Source organism: Oncorhynchus mykiss, chromosome 20, assembly GCF_013265735.2.
Source record: "Oncorhynchus mykiss isolate Arlee chromosome 20, USDA_OmykA_1.1, whole genome shotgun sequence".
NCBI classification, from domain to species: Eukaryota; Metazoa; Chordata; class Actinopteri; order Salmoniformes; family Salmonidae; genus Oncorhynchus; species Oncorhynchus mykiss.
The window spans coordinates 46428195-46444066 of NC_048584.1; the positions used below are offsets into that span (position 1 = coordinate 46428195).

Sequence of the window (15872 nt, forward strand, 5' to 3'; positions counted from 1 at the left end):
AGCACGGTGGCTAGGAAAAACTCCCTAGAAAGGCCAAAACCTAGGAAGAAACCTAGAGAGGAACCAGGCTATGTGGGGTGGCCAGTCCTCTTCTGGCTGTGCCGGGTGGAGATTATAACAGAACATGGCCAAGATGTTCAAATGTTCATAAATGACCAGCATGGCCCAATAATAATAAGGCAGAACAGTTGAAACTGGAGCAGCAGCATGGCCAGGTGGACTGGGGACAGCAAGGAGTCATCATGTCAGGTAGTCCTGAGGGCTGGTCCTAGGGCTCAGGTCCTCCGAAAGAGAGAATTAGAGAGAGCACACTTAAATTCACACAGGACACCGGATAGGACAGGAGAAGTACTCCAGATATAACAGACTGACTCTAGCCCCCCGACACATGAACTACTGCAGCATAAATACTGGAGGCTGAGATGGGAGGGGTCAGGAGACACTGTGGCCCCATCTGAGGACACCCCGGACAGGGCCAAACAGGAAGGATATAACCCCACCCACTTTGCCAAAGCACAGCCCCCACACCACTAGAGGGATATCTTCAACCACCAACTTACCATCCTGAGACAAGGCCGAGTATAGCCCACAAAGATCTCCGCCACGGCACAACCCAAGGGGGGGGGGGGGGGGGGGGCGCCAACCCGGACAGGAAGATCATGTCAGTGACTCAACCCACTCAAGTGACGCACCCCCCCCCAGGGACGGTATGAAAGAGCCCCAGTAAGCCAGTGACTCAGCCCCTGTAATAGGGTTAGAGGCAGAGAATCCCAGTGGAAAGAGGGGAACCGGCCAGGCAGAGACAGCAAGGGCGGTTCGTTGCTCCAGAGCCTTTCCGTTCACCTTCCCACTCCTGGCCCAGACTACACTCAATCATATGACCCACTGAAGAGATGAGTCTTCAGTAAAGACTTAAAGGTTGAGACCGAGTTTGCGTCTCTTGCATGGGTAGGCAGACCATTCCATAAAAATTGAGCTCTATAGGAGAAAGCCCTGCCTCCAGCTGTTTGCTTAGAAATTCTAGGGACAATTAGGAGGCCTGCGTCTTGTGACCGTAGCGTACGTGTAGGTATGTACGGCAGGACCAAATCAGAGAGATAGGTAGGAGCAAGCCCATGTAATGCTTTGTAGGTTAGCAGTAAAACCTTGAAATCAGCCCTTGCCTTGACAGGAAGCCAGTGTAGGGAGGCCAGCACTGGAGTAATATGATCACATTTTTTGGTTCTAGTCAGGATTCTAGCAGCCGTATTTAGCACTAACTGAAGTTTATTTAGTGCTTTATCCGGGTAGCCGGAAAGTAGAGCATTGCAGTAGTCTAACCTAGAAGTGACAAAAGCATGGATTAATTTTTCTGCATCATTTTTGGACAAAGTTTCTGATTTTTGCAATGTTACGTAGATGGAAAAAAGCTGTCCTTGAAATGGTCTTGATATGTTCTTCAAAAGAGAGATCAGGGTCCAGAGTAACGCCTAGGTCCTTCACAGTTTTCCCTAAATCACTACCACTCTGGTCAGTTTAACATGTGTATGTCCTATACCTGTTGATTTGTCTCCCTAAATCACTACCACTCTGGTCAGCTTAACGTGTGTATGTCCTATACCTGTTGATTTGTCTCCCTAAATCACTACCACTCTGGTCAGCTTAACGTGTGTATGTCCTATACCTGTTTGATTTTGTTTAATTGATTCAATTGTGAAGCCTAGGTCAATAGATTAAATACAGTAGCCTCGTTCAATAAATCAAATCCTGTAGCCTAGTTCAATAGATTAAATACAGTAGCCTAGTTCAATAGATTAAATTCAGTAGCCTAGTTCAATATATTAAATTCAGTAGCCTAGTTCAATAGATTAAATACAGTAGTGTAGCCTAGTTCAATAGATTAAATACAGTAGCCTAGTTCAATAGATTAAATACAGTAGCCTAGTTCAATAGATTAAATACAGTTGCCTCGTTCAATAGATTAAATACAGTAGCCTAGTTCAGTAGATTAAATACAGTAGTGTAGTCTAGTTCAATAGATTAAATACATTACAGTAGCCTAGTTCAATAGATTGAATACAGTAGCCTAGTTTAATAAATTAAATACAGTAGTGTAGCCTAGTTCAATAGATTGAATACAGTAGCCTAGTTCAGTAGCATAAATACAGTAGTGTAGCCTAGTTCAATAGATTAAATACAGTAGCCTAGTTCAATAGATTAAATATAGTAGCCTAGTTCAGCAGATTAAATACTGTAGTGTAGCCTAGGTCAATAGATTAAATACAGTACTGTAGCCTAGTTCAATAGATTAAATACAGTAGCTTAGTTCATTAAATTACATACAGTAGCCTAGTTTAATAAATTAAATACAGTAGTGTAGCCTAGTTCAATAGATTGAATACAGTAGCCTAGTTCAATAGATAATGTAGCCTAGTTCAATAAATCAAATCCTGTAGTCTAATTCAATAGATTAAATACAGTAGTGTAGCCTAGATCAATAGATTAAATGCAGTAGCCTAGTTCAATAGATTAAATAGAGTAGCCTAGTTCAATAGATTAAATACATTAGCCTCGTTCAATAAATCAAATCCTGTAGTCTAATTCAATAGATTAAATACAGTAGTGTAGCCTAGATCAATAGATTAAATACAGTAGCCTCGTTCAGTAGATTAAATACAGTAGTGTTGTTACGGTGCGTGAATGAGGACCCAAAAGCGAATCAACTTAAACAGAGCTTCTTTAATTACCAAACATAGGTAGGCTCAGATGGACCGGCAGATTCCGACAGGACAGGACAAGGTTACAGCAAACATGACGACAGTCTGGTTCAGGCATGAATGACACAAACAAACAAGAATCCGACAAGGACAGGAGCAGAAACAGAGAGAGATATAGGGACCTAATCAGAGGGAAAAAAGGGAACAGGTGGGGAACGAGGTGAATGGGTAGTTAGAGGAGACAAGGGACAGCTGGGGGAAAGCGGGGGAGAAAAGGTAACCTAACACGACCAGCAGAGGGAGACAGGGTGAAGGGAAAGGACAGAGACAGAGACAAGACAACATGACAGTACATGACAGTACCCCCCCACTCACCGAGCGCCTCCTGGCGCACTCGAGGAGGAAACCTGGCGGCAACGGAGGAAATCATCAATCAGCGCACGGTCCAGCACGTCCCGAGAGGGAACCCAACTCCTCTCCTCAGGACCGTACCCCTCCCAGTCAACTAGGTACTGATGACCACGGCCCCGAGGACGCATGTCCAAGATTTTACGGACCCTGTAGATAGGTGCGCCCTCGACAAGGATGGGGGGGGGGGGGGGGAAGACGAGCGGGGGCGCGAAGAACGGGCTTAACACAGGAGACATGGAAGACCGGGTGGACGCGATGAAGATATCGCGGAAGAAGAAGTCGCACTGCGACAGGATTAATGACCTGAGAGATACGGAATGGACCAATGAACCGCGGGGTCAACTTGCGAGAAGCCGTCTTAAGGGGAAGGTTCTGAGTGGAGAGCCAAACTCTCTGACCGCGACAATATCTAGGGCTCTTAGTTCTACGCTTATTAGCAGCTCTCACAGTCTGCGCCCTATAACGGCAAAGTGCAGACCTGACCCTCTTCCAGGTGCGCTCGCAACGTTGGACAAAAGCCTGAGCGGAGGGGACGCTGGACTCGGCGAACTGAGATGAGAACAACGGAGGCTGGTACCCGAGGCTACTCTGAAAAGGAGATAGCCCGGTCGCAGACGAAGGAAGCGAGTTGTGGGCGTATTCTGCCCAGGGGAGCTGTTCTGACCAAGACGCAGGGTTGCGAAAAGAAAGACTGCGTAAGATGCGACCAATAGTCTGATTGGCCCGTTCTGCTTGACCGTTAGACTGGGGGTGAAAGCCGGAAGAGAGACTGACGGAAGCCCCAATCAAACGGCAAAACTCCCTCCAAAATTGAGACGTGAATTGCGGACCTCTGTCCGAAACGACGTCTGACGGAAGGCCATGAATTCTGAAAACATTCTCGATGATGATTTGTGCCGTCTCTTTAGCAGAAGGAAGCTTAGCAAGGGGAATGAAATGAGCCGCCTTAGAGAACCTATCGACAACCGTAAGAATAACAGTCTTCCCCGCTGACGAAGGCAGTCCGGTGACAAAATCTAAGGCGATGTGAGACCACGGTCGAGAGGGAATAGGAAGCGGCCTGAGACGGCCGGCAGGAGGAGAGTTACCGGACTTAGTCTGCGCGCAGACCGAACAAGCAGCCACGAAACGACGCGTGTCATGCTCCCGGGTGGGCCACCAGAAACGCTGGCGAATGGAAGCAAGCGTACCCCGAACGCCAGGGTGGCCGGCTAACTTGGCAGAGTGAGCCCACTGAAGAACGGCCAGACGAGTAGGAACGGGAACGAAAAGAAGGTTCCTAGGACAAGCGCGCAGCGACGGAGTTTGAGTGAGTGCTTGCTTTACCTGCCTCTCAATTCCCCAGACAGTCAACCCGACAACACGCCCCTCAGGGAGAATCCCCTCGGGGTCAGTGGAGGCTACTGAAGAACTGAAGAGACGAGACAAAGCATCAGGCTTGGTGTTCTTAGAGCCCGGACGATAAGAAATCACGAACTCGAAACGAGCGAAAAACAGCGCCCAACGCGCCTGACGCGCATTAAGTCGTTTGGCAGAACGGATGTACTCAAGGTTCCTATGGTCAGTCCAAACGACAAAAGGAACGGTCGCCCCCTCCAACCACTGTCGCCATTCGCCTAGGGCTAACCGGATGGCGAGCAGTTCGCGGTTACCCACATCATAGTTACGTTCCGACGGCGACAGGCGATGAGAAAAATACGCGCATGGGTGGACCTTGTCGTCAGAGAGGGAGCGCTGAGAAAGGATGGCTCCCACTCCCACCTCTGACGCGTCAACCTCGACAACGAACTGTCTAGAGACGTCAGGTGTAACAAGGATAGGAGCGGATGTAAAACGATTCTTGAGGAGATCAAAAGCTCCCTGGGCGGAAACGGACCACTTAAAGCACGTCTTGACAGAAGTAAGGGCTGTGAGAGGAGCTGCCACCTGACCGAAATTACGGATGAAACGACGATAGAAGTTCGCGAAGCCGAGAAAGCGCTGCAGCTCGACGCGTGACTTAGGGACGGGCCAATCAATGACAGCTTGGACCTTAGCGGGATCCATCTTAATGCCTTCAGCGGAAATAACAGAACCGAGAAATGTGACGGAGGAGGCATGAAAAGTGCACTTCTCAGCCTTAACAAAAAGACAATTCTCTAAAAGGCGCTGGAGGACACGTCGAACGTGCTGAACATGAATCTGGAGTGACGGTGAAAAAATCAGGATATCGTCAAGGTAAACGAAAACAAAGATGTTCAGCATGTCTCTCAGGACATCATTGACTAATGCCTGAAAGACAGCTGGAGCGTTAGCGAGGCCGAAAGGAAGAACCCGGTATTCAAAGTGCCCTAACGGAGTGTTAAACGCCGTCTTCCACTCGTCCCCCTCCCTGATGCGCACGAGATGGTAAGCGTTACGAAGGTCCAACTTAGTGAAAAACCTGGCTCCCTGCAGGATCTCGAAGGCTGAAGACATAAGAGGAAGCGGATAACGATTCTTCACTGTTATGTCATTCAGCCCTCGATAATCTATGCAGGGGCGCAGAGACCCGTCCTTCTTCTTGACAAAAAAAAACCCCGCTCCGGCGGGAGAGGAGGAGGGGACTATGGTACCGGCGTCAAGAGCTACAGACAAATAATCTTCGAGAGCCTTACGTTCGGGAGCCGACAGAGAGTATAGTCTACCCCGGGGGGGGGGTGGTTCCCGGAAGGAGATCAATACTACAATCATACGACCGGTGTGGAGGAAGAGAGGTGGCCCTGGACCGACTGAACACCGTGCGCAGATCGTGATATTCCTCCGGCACCCCTGTCAAATCACCAGGCTCCTCCTGTGAAGAAGAGACAGAGGAAACAGGAGGGATAGCAGACATTAAACATTTCACATGACAAGAGACGTTCCAGGAGAGGATAGAATTACTAGACCAATTAATGGAAGGATTATGACAAACTAGCCAGGGATGGCCCAAAACAACAGGTGTAAAAGGTGAACGAAAAATTAAAAAAGAAATGGTTTCACTATGATTACCAGAAACAGTGAGGGTTAAAGGTAGCGTCTCACGCTGAATCCTGGGGAGAGGACTACCATCCAGGGCGAACAAGGCCGTGGGCTCCTTTAACTGTCTGAGAGGAATGTCATGTTCCCGAGCCCAGGTCTCGTCCATAAAACAGCCCTCCGCCCCAGAGTCTATTAAGGCACTGCAGGAAGCTGACGAACCGGTCCAGCGTAGATGGACCGACAAGGTAGTGCAGGATCTTGAAGGAGAGACAGGAGTAGTAGCGCTCACCAGTAGCCCTCCGCTTACTGACGAGCTCTGTCCTTTTACTGGACATGAAGTGACAAAATGACCAGCGGAACCGCAATAGAGACAGAGGCGGTTGGTGATTCTCCGTTCCCTCTCCTCAGTCGAGATGCGGATACCTCCCAGCTGCATGGGCTCAGCACCCGAGCCGGCAGAGGAAGATGGTAGTGATGCGGAGAGGGAGGCGACGGAGAGCGCGAGCTCCTTTCCACGAGCTCGGTGACGAAGATCAACCCGTCGCTCAATGCGAATAGCGAGTTCAATCAAGGAATCCACGCTGGAAGGAACCTCCCGGGAGAGAATCTCATCCTTTACCTCTGCGCGGAAACCCTCCAGAAGACGAGCGAGCAAGGCCGGCTCGTTCCAGCCACTGGAGACAGCAAGAGTGCGAAACTCAATAGAGTAGTCTGTTATGGATCGATTGCCTTGACATAGGGAAGACAGGGCCCTGGAAGCCTCCTCCCCAAAAACAGATCGATCAAAAACCCGTATCATCTCCTCCTTAAAGTCTTGATACTGGTTAGTACACTCAGCCCTTGCCTCCCAGATTGCCGTGCCCCACTCACGAGCCCGTCCAATAAGGAGAGATATGACGTAGGCGACACGAGCAGTGCTCCTGGAGTAAGTGTTGGGCTGGAGAGAAAACACAATATCACACTGGGTGAGGAACGAGCGGCATTCAGTGGGCTCCCCAGAGTAACACGGCGGGTTATTGATTCTGGGCTCCGGAGATTCGAAAGCCCTGGAAGTGGCCGGTGGATCGAGGCGGAGATGGTGAACCTGTTCTGTGAGGTTGGAGACTTGGGTGGCCAGGGTCTCAACGGCATGTCGAGCAGCAGACAATTCCTGCTTGTGTCTGCCTAGCATCGCTCCCTGGATCTCGACGGCTGAGTGGAGAGGATCCGAAGTCGCTGGGTCCATTCTTGGTCGGATTCTTCTGTTACGGTGCGTGAATGAGGACCCAAAAGCGAATCAACTTAAACAGAGCTTCTTTAATTACCAAACATAGGTAGGCTCAGATGGACCGGCAGATTCCGACAGGACAGGACAAGGTTACAGCAAACATGACGACAGTCTGGTTCAGGCATGAATGACACAAACAAACAAGAATCCGACAAGGACAGGAGCAGAAACAGAGAGAGATATAGGGACCTAATCAGAGGGAAAAAAGGGAACAGGTGGGGAACGAGGTGAATGGGTAGTTAGAGGAGACAAGGGACAGCTGGGGGAAAGCGGGGGAGAAAAGGTAACCTAACACGACCAGCAGAGGGAGACAGGGTGAAGGGAAAGGACAGAGACAAGACAACATGACAGTACATGACAGTACCCCCCCACTCACCGAGCGCCTCCTGGCGCACTCGAGGAGGAAACCTGGCGGCAACGGAGGAAATCATCAATCAGCGCACGGTCCAGCACGTCCCGAGAGGGAACCCAACTCCTCTCCTCAGGACCGTACCCCTCCCAGTCAACTAGGTACTGATGACCACGGCCCCGAGGACGCATGTCCAAGATTTTACGGACCCTGTAGATAGGTGCGCCCTCGACAAGGATGGGGGGGGGGGGGGGAAAGACGAGCGGGGGCGCGAAGAACGGGCTTAACACAGGAGACATGGAAGACCGGGTGGACGCGACGAAGATATCGCGGAAGAAGAAGTCGCACTGCGACAGGATTAATAACCTGAGAGATACGGAATGGACCAATGAACCGCGGGGTCAACTTGCGAGAAGCCGTCTTAAGGGGAAGGTTCTGAGTGGAGAGCCAAACTCTCTGACCGCGACAATATCTAGGGCTCTTAGTTCTACGCTTATTAGCAGCTCTCACAGTCTGCGCCCTATAACGGCAAAGTGCAGACCTGACCCTCTTCCAGGTGCGCTCGCAACGTTGGACAAAAGCCTGAGCGGAGGGGACGCTGGACTCGGCGAACTGAGATGAGAACAACGGAGGCTGGTACCCGAGGCTACTCTGAAAAGGAGATAGCCCGGTCGCAGACGAAGGAAGCGAGTTGTGGGCGTATTCTGCCCAGGGGAGCTGTTCTGACCAAGACGCAGGGTTGCGAAAAGAAAGACTGCGTAAGATGCGACCAATAGTCTGATTGGCCCGTTCTGCTTGACCGTTAGACTGGGGGTGAAAGCCGGAAGAGAGACTGACGGAAGCCCCAATCAAACGGCAAAACTCCCTCCAAAATTGAGACGTGAATTGCGGACCTCTGTCCGAAACGACGTCTGACGGAAGGCCATGAATTCTGAAAACATTCTCGATGATGATTTGTGCCGTCTCTTTAGCAGAAGGAAGCTTAGCAAGGGGAATGAAATGAGCCGCCTTAGAGAACCTATCGACAACCGTAAGAATAACAGTCTTCCCCGCTGACGAAGGCAGTCCGGTGACAAAATCTAAGGCGATGTGAGACCACGGTCGAGAGGGAATAGGAAGCGGCCTGAGACGGCCGGCAGGAGGAGAGTTACCGGACTTAGTCTGCGCGCAGACCGAACAAGCAGCCACGAAACGACGCGTGTCATGCTCCCGGGTGGGCCACCAGAAACGCTGGCGAATGGAAGCAAGCGTACCCCGAACGCCAGGGTGGCCGGCTAACTTGGCAGAGTGAGCCCACTGAAGAACGGCCAGACGAGTAGGAACGGGAACGAAAAGAAGGTTCCTAGGACAAGCGCGCGGCGACGGAGTTTGAGTGAGTGCTTGCTTTACCTGCCTCTCAATTCCCCAGACAGTCAACCCGACAACACGCCCCTCAGGGAGAATCCCCTCGGGGTCAGTGGAGGCTACTGAAGAACTGAAGAGACGAGACAAAGCATCAGGCTTGGTGTTCTTAGAGCCCGGACGATAAGAAATCACGAACTCGAAACGAGCGAAAAACAGCGCCCAACGCGCCTGACGCGCATTAAGTCGTTTGGCAGAACGGATGTACTCAAGGTTCCTATGGTCAGTCCAAACGACAAAAGGAACGGTCGCCCCCTCCAACCACTGTCGCCATTCGCCTAGGGCTAACCGGATGGCGAGCAGTTCGCGGTTACCCACATCATAGTTACGTTCCGACGGCGACAGGCGATGAGAAAAATACGCGCATGGGTGGACCTTGTCGTCAGAGAGGGAGCGCTGAGAAAGGATGGCTCCCACTCCCACCTCTGACGCGTCAACCTCGACAACGAACTGTCTAGAGACGTCAGGTGTAACAAGGATAGGAGCGGATGTAAAACGATTCTTGAGGAGATCAAAAGCTCCCTGGGCGGAAACGGACCACTTAAAGCACGTCTTGACAGAAGTAAGGGCTGTGAGAGGAGCTGCCACCTGACCGAAATTACGGATGAAACGACGATAGAAGTTCGCGAAGCCGAGAAAGCGCTGCAGCTCGACGCGTGACTTAGGGACGGGCCAATCAATGACAGCTTGGACCTTAGCGGGATCCATCTTAATGCCTTCAGCGGAAATAACAGAACCGAGAAATGTGACGGAGGAGGCATGAAAAGTGCACTTCTCAGCCTTAACAAAAAGACAATTCTCTAAAAGGCGCTGGAGGACACGTCGAACGTGCTGAACATGAATCTGGAGTGACGGTGAAAAAATCAGGATATCGTCAAGGTAAACGAAAACAAAGATGTTCAGCATGTCTCTCAGGACATCATTGACTAATGCCTGAAAGACAGCTGGAGCGTTAGCGAGGCCGAAAGGAAGAACCCGGTATTCAAAGTGCCCTAACGGAGTGTTAAACGCCGTCTTCCACTCGTCCCCCTCCCTGATGCGCACGAGATGGTAAGCGTTACGAAGGTCCAACTTAGTGAAAAACCTGGCTCCCTGCAGGATCTCGAAGGCTGAAGACATAAGAGGAAGCGGATAACGATTCTTCACTGTTATGTCATTCAGCCCTCGATAATCTATGCAGGGGCGCAGAGACCCGTCCTTCTTCTTGACAAAAAAAAACCCCGCTCCGGCGGGAGAGGAGGAGGGGACTATGGTACCGGCGTCAAGAGCTACAGACAAATAATCTTCGAGAGCCTTACGTTCGGGAGCCGACAGAGAGTATAGTCTACCCCGGGGGGGGGTGGTTCCCGGAAGGAGATCAATACTACAATCATACGACCGGTGTGGAGGAAGAGAGGTGGCCCTGGACCGACTGAACACCGTGCGCAGATCGTGATATTCCTCCGGCACCCCTGTCAAATCACCAGGCTCCTCCTGTGAAGAAGAGACAGAGGAAACAGGAGGGATAGCAGACATTAAACATTTCACATGACAAGAGACGTTCCAGGAGAGGATAGAATTACTAGACCAATTAATGGAAGGATTATGACAAACTAGCCAGGGATGGCCCAAAACAACAGGTGTAAAAGGTGAACGAAAAATTTAAAAAGAAATGGTTTCACTATGATTACCAGAAACAGTGAGGGTTAAAGGTAGCGTCTCACGCTGAATCCTGGGGAGAGGACTACCATCCAGGGCGAACAAGGCCGTGGGCTCCTTTAACTGTCTGAGAGGAATGTCATGTTCCCGAGCCCAGGTCTCGTCCATAAAACAGCCCTCCGCCCCAGAGTCTATTAAGGCACTGCAGGAAGCTGACGAACCGGTCCAGCGTAGATGGACCGACAAGGTAGTGCAGGATCTTGAAGGAGAGACAGGAGTAGTAGCGCTCACCAGTAGCCCTCCGCTTACTGACGAGCTCTGGCCTTTTACTGGACATGAAGTGACAAAATGACCAGCGGAACCGCAATAGAGACAGAGGCGGTTGGTGATTCTCCGTTCCCTCTCCTCAGTCGAGATGCGGATACCTCCCAGCTGCATGGGCTCAGCACCCGAGCCGGCAGAGGAAGATGGTAGTGATGCGGAGAGGGAGGCGACGGAGAGCGCGAGCTCCTTTCCACGAGCTCGGTGACGAAGATCAACCCGTCGCTCAATGCGAATAGCGAGTTCAATCAAGGAATCCACGTTGGAAGGAACCTCCCGGGAGAGAATCTCATCCTTTACCTCTGCGCGGAAACCCTCCAGAAGACGAGCGAGCAAGGCCGGCTCGTTCCAGCCACTGGAGACAGCAAGAGTGCGAAACTCAATAGAGTAGTCTGTTATGGATCGATTGCCTTGACATAGGGAAGACAGGGCCCTGGAAGCCTCCTCCCCAAAAACAGATCGATCAAAAACCCGTATCATCTCCTCCTTAAAGTCTTGATACTGGTTAGTACACTCAGCCCTTGCCTCCCAGATTGCCGTGCCCCACTCACGAGCCCGTCCAATAAGGAGAGATATGACGTAGGCGACACGAGCAGTGCTACTGGAGTAAGTGTTGGGCTGGAGAGAAAACACAATATCACACTGGGTGAGGAACGAGCGGCATTCAGTGGGCTCCCCAGAGTAACACGGCGGGTTATTGATTCTGGGCTCCGGAGATTCGAAAGCCCTGGAAGTGGCCGGTGGATCGAGGCGGAGATGGTGAACCTGTTCTGTGAGGTTGGAGACTTGGGTGGCCAGGGTCTCAACGGCATGTCGAGCAGCAGACAATTCCTGCTTGTGTCTGCCTAGCATCGCTCCCTGGATCTCGACGGCTGAGTGGAGAGGATCCGAAGTCGCTGGGTCCATTCTTGGTCGGATTCTTCTGTTACGGTGCGTGAATGAGGACCCAAAAGCGAATCAACTTAAACAGAGCTTCTTTAATTACCAAACATAGGTAGGCTCAGATGGACCGGCAGATTCCGACAGGACAGGACAAGGTTACAGCAAACATGACGACAGTCTGGTTCAGGCATGAATGACACAAACAAACAAGAATCCGACAAGGACAGGAGCAGAAACAGAGAGAGATATAGGGACCTAATCAGAGGGAAAAAAGGGAACAGGTGGGGAACGAGGTGAATGGGTAGTTAGAGGAGACAAGGGACAGCTGGGGGAAAGCGGGGGAGAAAAGGTAACCTAACACGACCAGCAGAGGGAGACAGGGTGAAGGGAAAGGACAGAGACAAGACAACATGACAGTACATGACAAGTGTAGCCTAGTTCAATATGTTAAATACAGTAGCCTAGTTCAATAGATTAAATTCAGTAGCCAAATTCAATAGATTAAATACAGTAGCCTAGTTCAATAGATTAAATACAGTAGCCTAGTTCCGTAGATTAAATACAGTAGTGTAGCCTACTTCAATAGATTAAATACAGTAGCCTAGTTCAATAGATTCAATACAGTAGCCTAGTTCAATAGATTAAATACAGTAGCCTAGTTCAATAGATTAAATACAGTAGTGTAGCCTAGTTCAATAGATTAAATACAGTAGCCTCGTTCAATATATTAAATACAGTAGTGTAGCCTAGTTCAATAGATTAAATATAGTAGCCTAGTTCAGCAGATTAAATACAGTAGCCTCATTCAATAGATTAAATACAGTAGCCTAGTTCAATAGATTAAATACAGTAGCCTAGTTCAATAGATTAAATATAGTAGCCTAGTTCAGCAGATTAAATACAGTAGCCTCATTCAATAGATTAAATACAGTAGCCTAGTTCAATAGATTGAATACAGTAGCCTAGTTCAATATATTAAATAAAGTTGTGTAGCCTAGTTCAATAGATTGAATACAGTAGCCTAGTTCAGTAGATTAAATACAGTAGTGTAGCCTAGTTCAATAGATTAAATACAGTAGCTTAGTTCAATAGATTAAATACAGTATCCTTGTTCAATAGATTGAATACAGTAGCCTAGTTCAGTAGATTAAATACAGTAGTGTAGCCTAGTTCAATAGATTAAATACAGTAGCTTAGTTCAATAGATTAAATACAGTATCCTAGTTCAATAGATTAAATATAGTAGCCTAGTTCAATAGATTAAATACAGTATCCTAGTTCAATAGATTAAATATAGTAGCCTAGTTCAGCAGATTAAATACAGTAGCCTAGTTCAATAGATTAAATATAGTAGCCTAGTTCAATAGATTAAATACAGTAGTGTAGCCTAGTTCAATAGATTGAATACAGTAGCCTTGTTCAATAGATTGAATACAGTAGCCTAGTTCAATAGATTGAATACAGTAGCCTTGTTCAATAGATTAAGTACAGAGCCTCGTTCAATAGATTAAATACAGTAGTGTAGCCTAGTTCAATAGATTAAATACAGTAGTGTAGCCTTGTTCAATAGATTGAATACAGTAGCCTAGTTCAATAGATTGAATACAGTAGCCTTGTTCAATTGATTAAGTACAGAGCCTCGTTCAATAGATTAAATACAGTAGTGTAGCCTAGTTCAATAGATTGAATACAGTAGCCTAGTTCAATAGATTAAATACAGTAGCCTAGTTCATTAGATTAAATACAGTAGCCTTGTTCAATAGATTAAATATAGTAGCCTTGTTCAATAGATTATATAGTGTTGCTGTACTCTGTAGTAATACTAGTGTCTCTGTAGTAGTACTAGTGGCTATCTGTAGTAGTGCTAGTGGCTGTCTGTAGTAATACTAGTGTCTCTCTGTAGTAATACTCGTGTCTCTCTGTAGTGATACTCGTGTCTCTCTGTAGTAATACTAGTGTCTCTGTAGTAATACTAGTGTCTCTGTAGTAATACGAGTGTCTCTGTAGTAATATTAGTGTCTCTCTGTAGTAATACTAGTGTCTCTCTGTAGTAATACTAGTGTCTCTCTGTAGTAATACTAGTGTCTCTGTAGTAATACTCGTGTCTCTCTGTAGTGATACTCGTGTCTCTGTAGTAATACTAGTGTCTCTGTAGTAATACTAGTGTCTCTGTAGTAATATTAGTGTCTCTCTGTAGTAATACTAGTGTCTCTCTGTAGTAATACTAGTGTCTCTGTAGTAATACTAGTGTCTCTGTAGTAATACTCGTGTCTCTGTAGTAATACTAGTGTCTCTGTAGTAATACTCGTGTCTCTGTAGTAATACTAGTGTCTCTGTAGTAATACTAGTGTCTCTGTAGTAATACTAGTGTCTCTGTAGTAATACCCGTGTCTCTCTGTAGTAATACTCGTCTCGGTCTCCTCTCTCTAGTTTCTCTGCGGTGGATGAAGTTGCCTCCAGTGAGAACAGGTGGTAGGGAACATGCCAGGGATGTCCCCTACATGCGTTACGGTCACACAGCCGTGCTGCTGGACGATACCATCTACATCTGGGGGGGTCGTAACGACACGGAGGGGGCCTGCAACGTCCTCTATGCCTTTGACATCAGTAAGTACACTTCAACGATTGCTTCGTCTATCAGCCTTCGTTGATGGTGATGTCACAAATTATGGTTTGGCGTATTTGAACTTGACTGCACCGCTGGTGTCTGGCAGCACACAACAGTGCAGCGCAGTGAGCACACAGCAGGGCGACATGCCAAGTGGCCTATTCCCTGTTTGCCATAGCAAAATGTTAAATACATGTGGTAACTAGACTTACAGTGCATTCAGAAAGTATTCAAACCCCTTGACTTTTTTCCACATTTTGTTAAGTTACAGCCTATTTTAAAATTGATTAAAAAAATAGAAATCCTCAGCAATCTACACACAATACCCCATAATGACAAAGCAAAAACAGGTTTTTCAAAATATTAGCTAATTTATAAAAATAAAAAAAATAAATACCTTATTTACTTAAGTATTCAGACCGTTTGCTATGAGACTTGAAATGGAGCTCAGGTGCATCCTGTTTCCATTTATCATCCTTTACGATGTTTCTACAACTTGATTGGACTCCACCTGTGGTAAATTAAATTGATTGGACATCATTTGGAAAGACACACACCTGTCTATATTAGAGGTCGACCGATATGATTTTTCGTCGATACCAATACCGAATATTGGAGGACCAAGAATAGCCGATACCGATTAATCGGCCGATTTTGTGTGTGTGTGTGTGTGTGTGTGTGTGTGTGTGTGTGTGTGTGTGTGTGTGTGTGTGTGTGGGTGTGTGTGTGTGTGTGTGTGTGTGTATGTGTATATATATATATATACACTGCTCAAAAAAATAAAGGGAACACTTAAACAACACAATGTAACTCCAAGTCAATCACACTTCTGTGAAATTAAACTGTCCACTTAGGAAGCAACACTGAAGTGACAATAAATGTCACATGCTGTTGTGCAAATGGAATAGACAACAGGTGGGAATTATAGGCAATTAGCAAGACACCCCCAATAATAAAGGAGTGGTTTTGCAGGTGGGGACCACAGACCCCTTCTCAGTTCCTATGCTTCCTGGCTGATGTTTTGGTCACTTTTGAATGCTGGCGGTGCTTTCACCCTAGTGGTAGCATGAGACGGAGTCTACAACCCACACAAGTGGCTCAGGTAGTGCAGCTCATCCAGGATGGAACATCAATGCGAGTTGTGGCAAGAAGGTTTGCTGTGTCTGTCAGCGTAGTGTCCAGAGCATGGAGGCGCTACCAGGAGACAGGCCAGTACATCAGGAGACGTGGAGGAGGCTGTAGGAGGGCAACAACCCAGCAGCAGGACCGCTACCTCCGCCTTTGTGCAAGGAGGAGCAGGAGGAGCACTGCCAGAGCCCT

At 48.2% G+C, this 15872-nt stretch overlaps 1 protein-coding gene across 4 annotated transcripts in view; it reads left to right on the forward strand.

The window, feature by feature from the left end:
• LOC110499530 (kelch domain-containing protein 3) overlaps positions 1-15872 on the forward strand; it is an 82987-nt gene that overhangs the window by 15683 nt on the left and 51432 nt on the right. For 3 of the 4 annotated variants that reach the window (XM_036956450.1, XM_036956451.1, XM_036956453.1), the window contains exon 3: positions 14375-14551. The exons of the other annotated variant lie outside the window; for it this stretch is intronic. In XM_036956450.1, coding sequence (XP_036812345.1) covers positions 14375-14551 — 177 coding nt within the window. The remainder of the gene's footprint in view (positions 1-14374; positions 14552-15872) is intronic. 4 annotated transcript variants of the gene reach the window in all.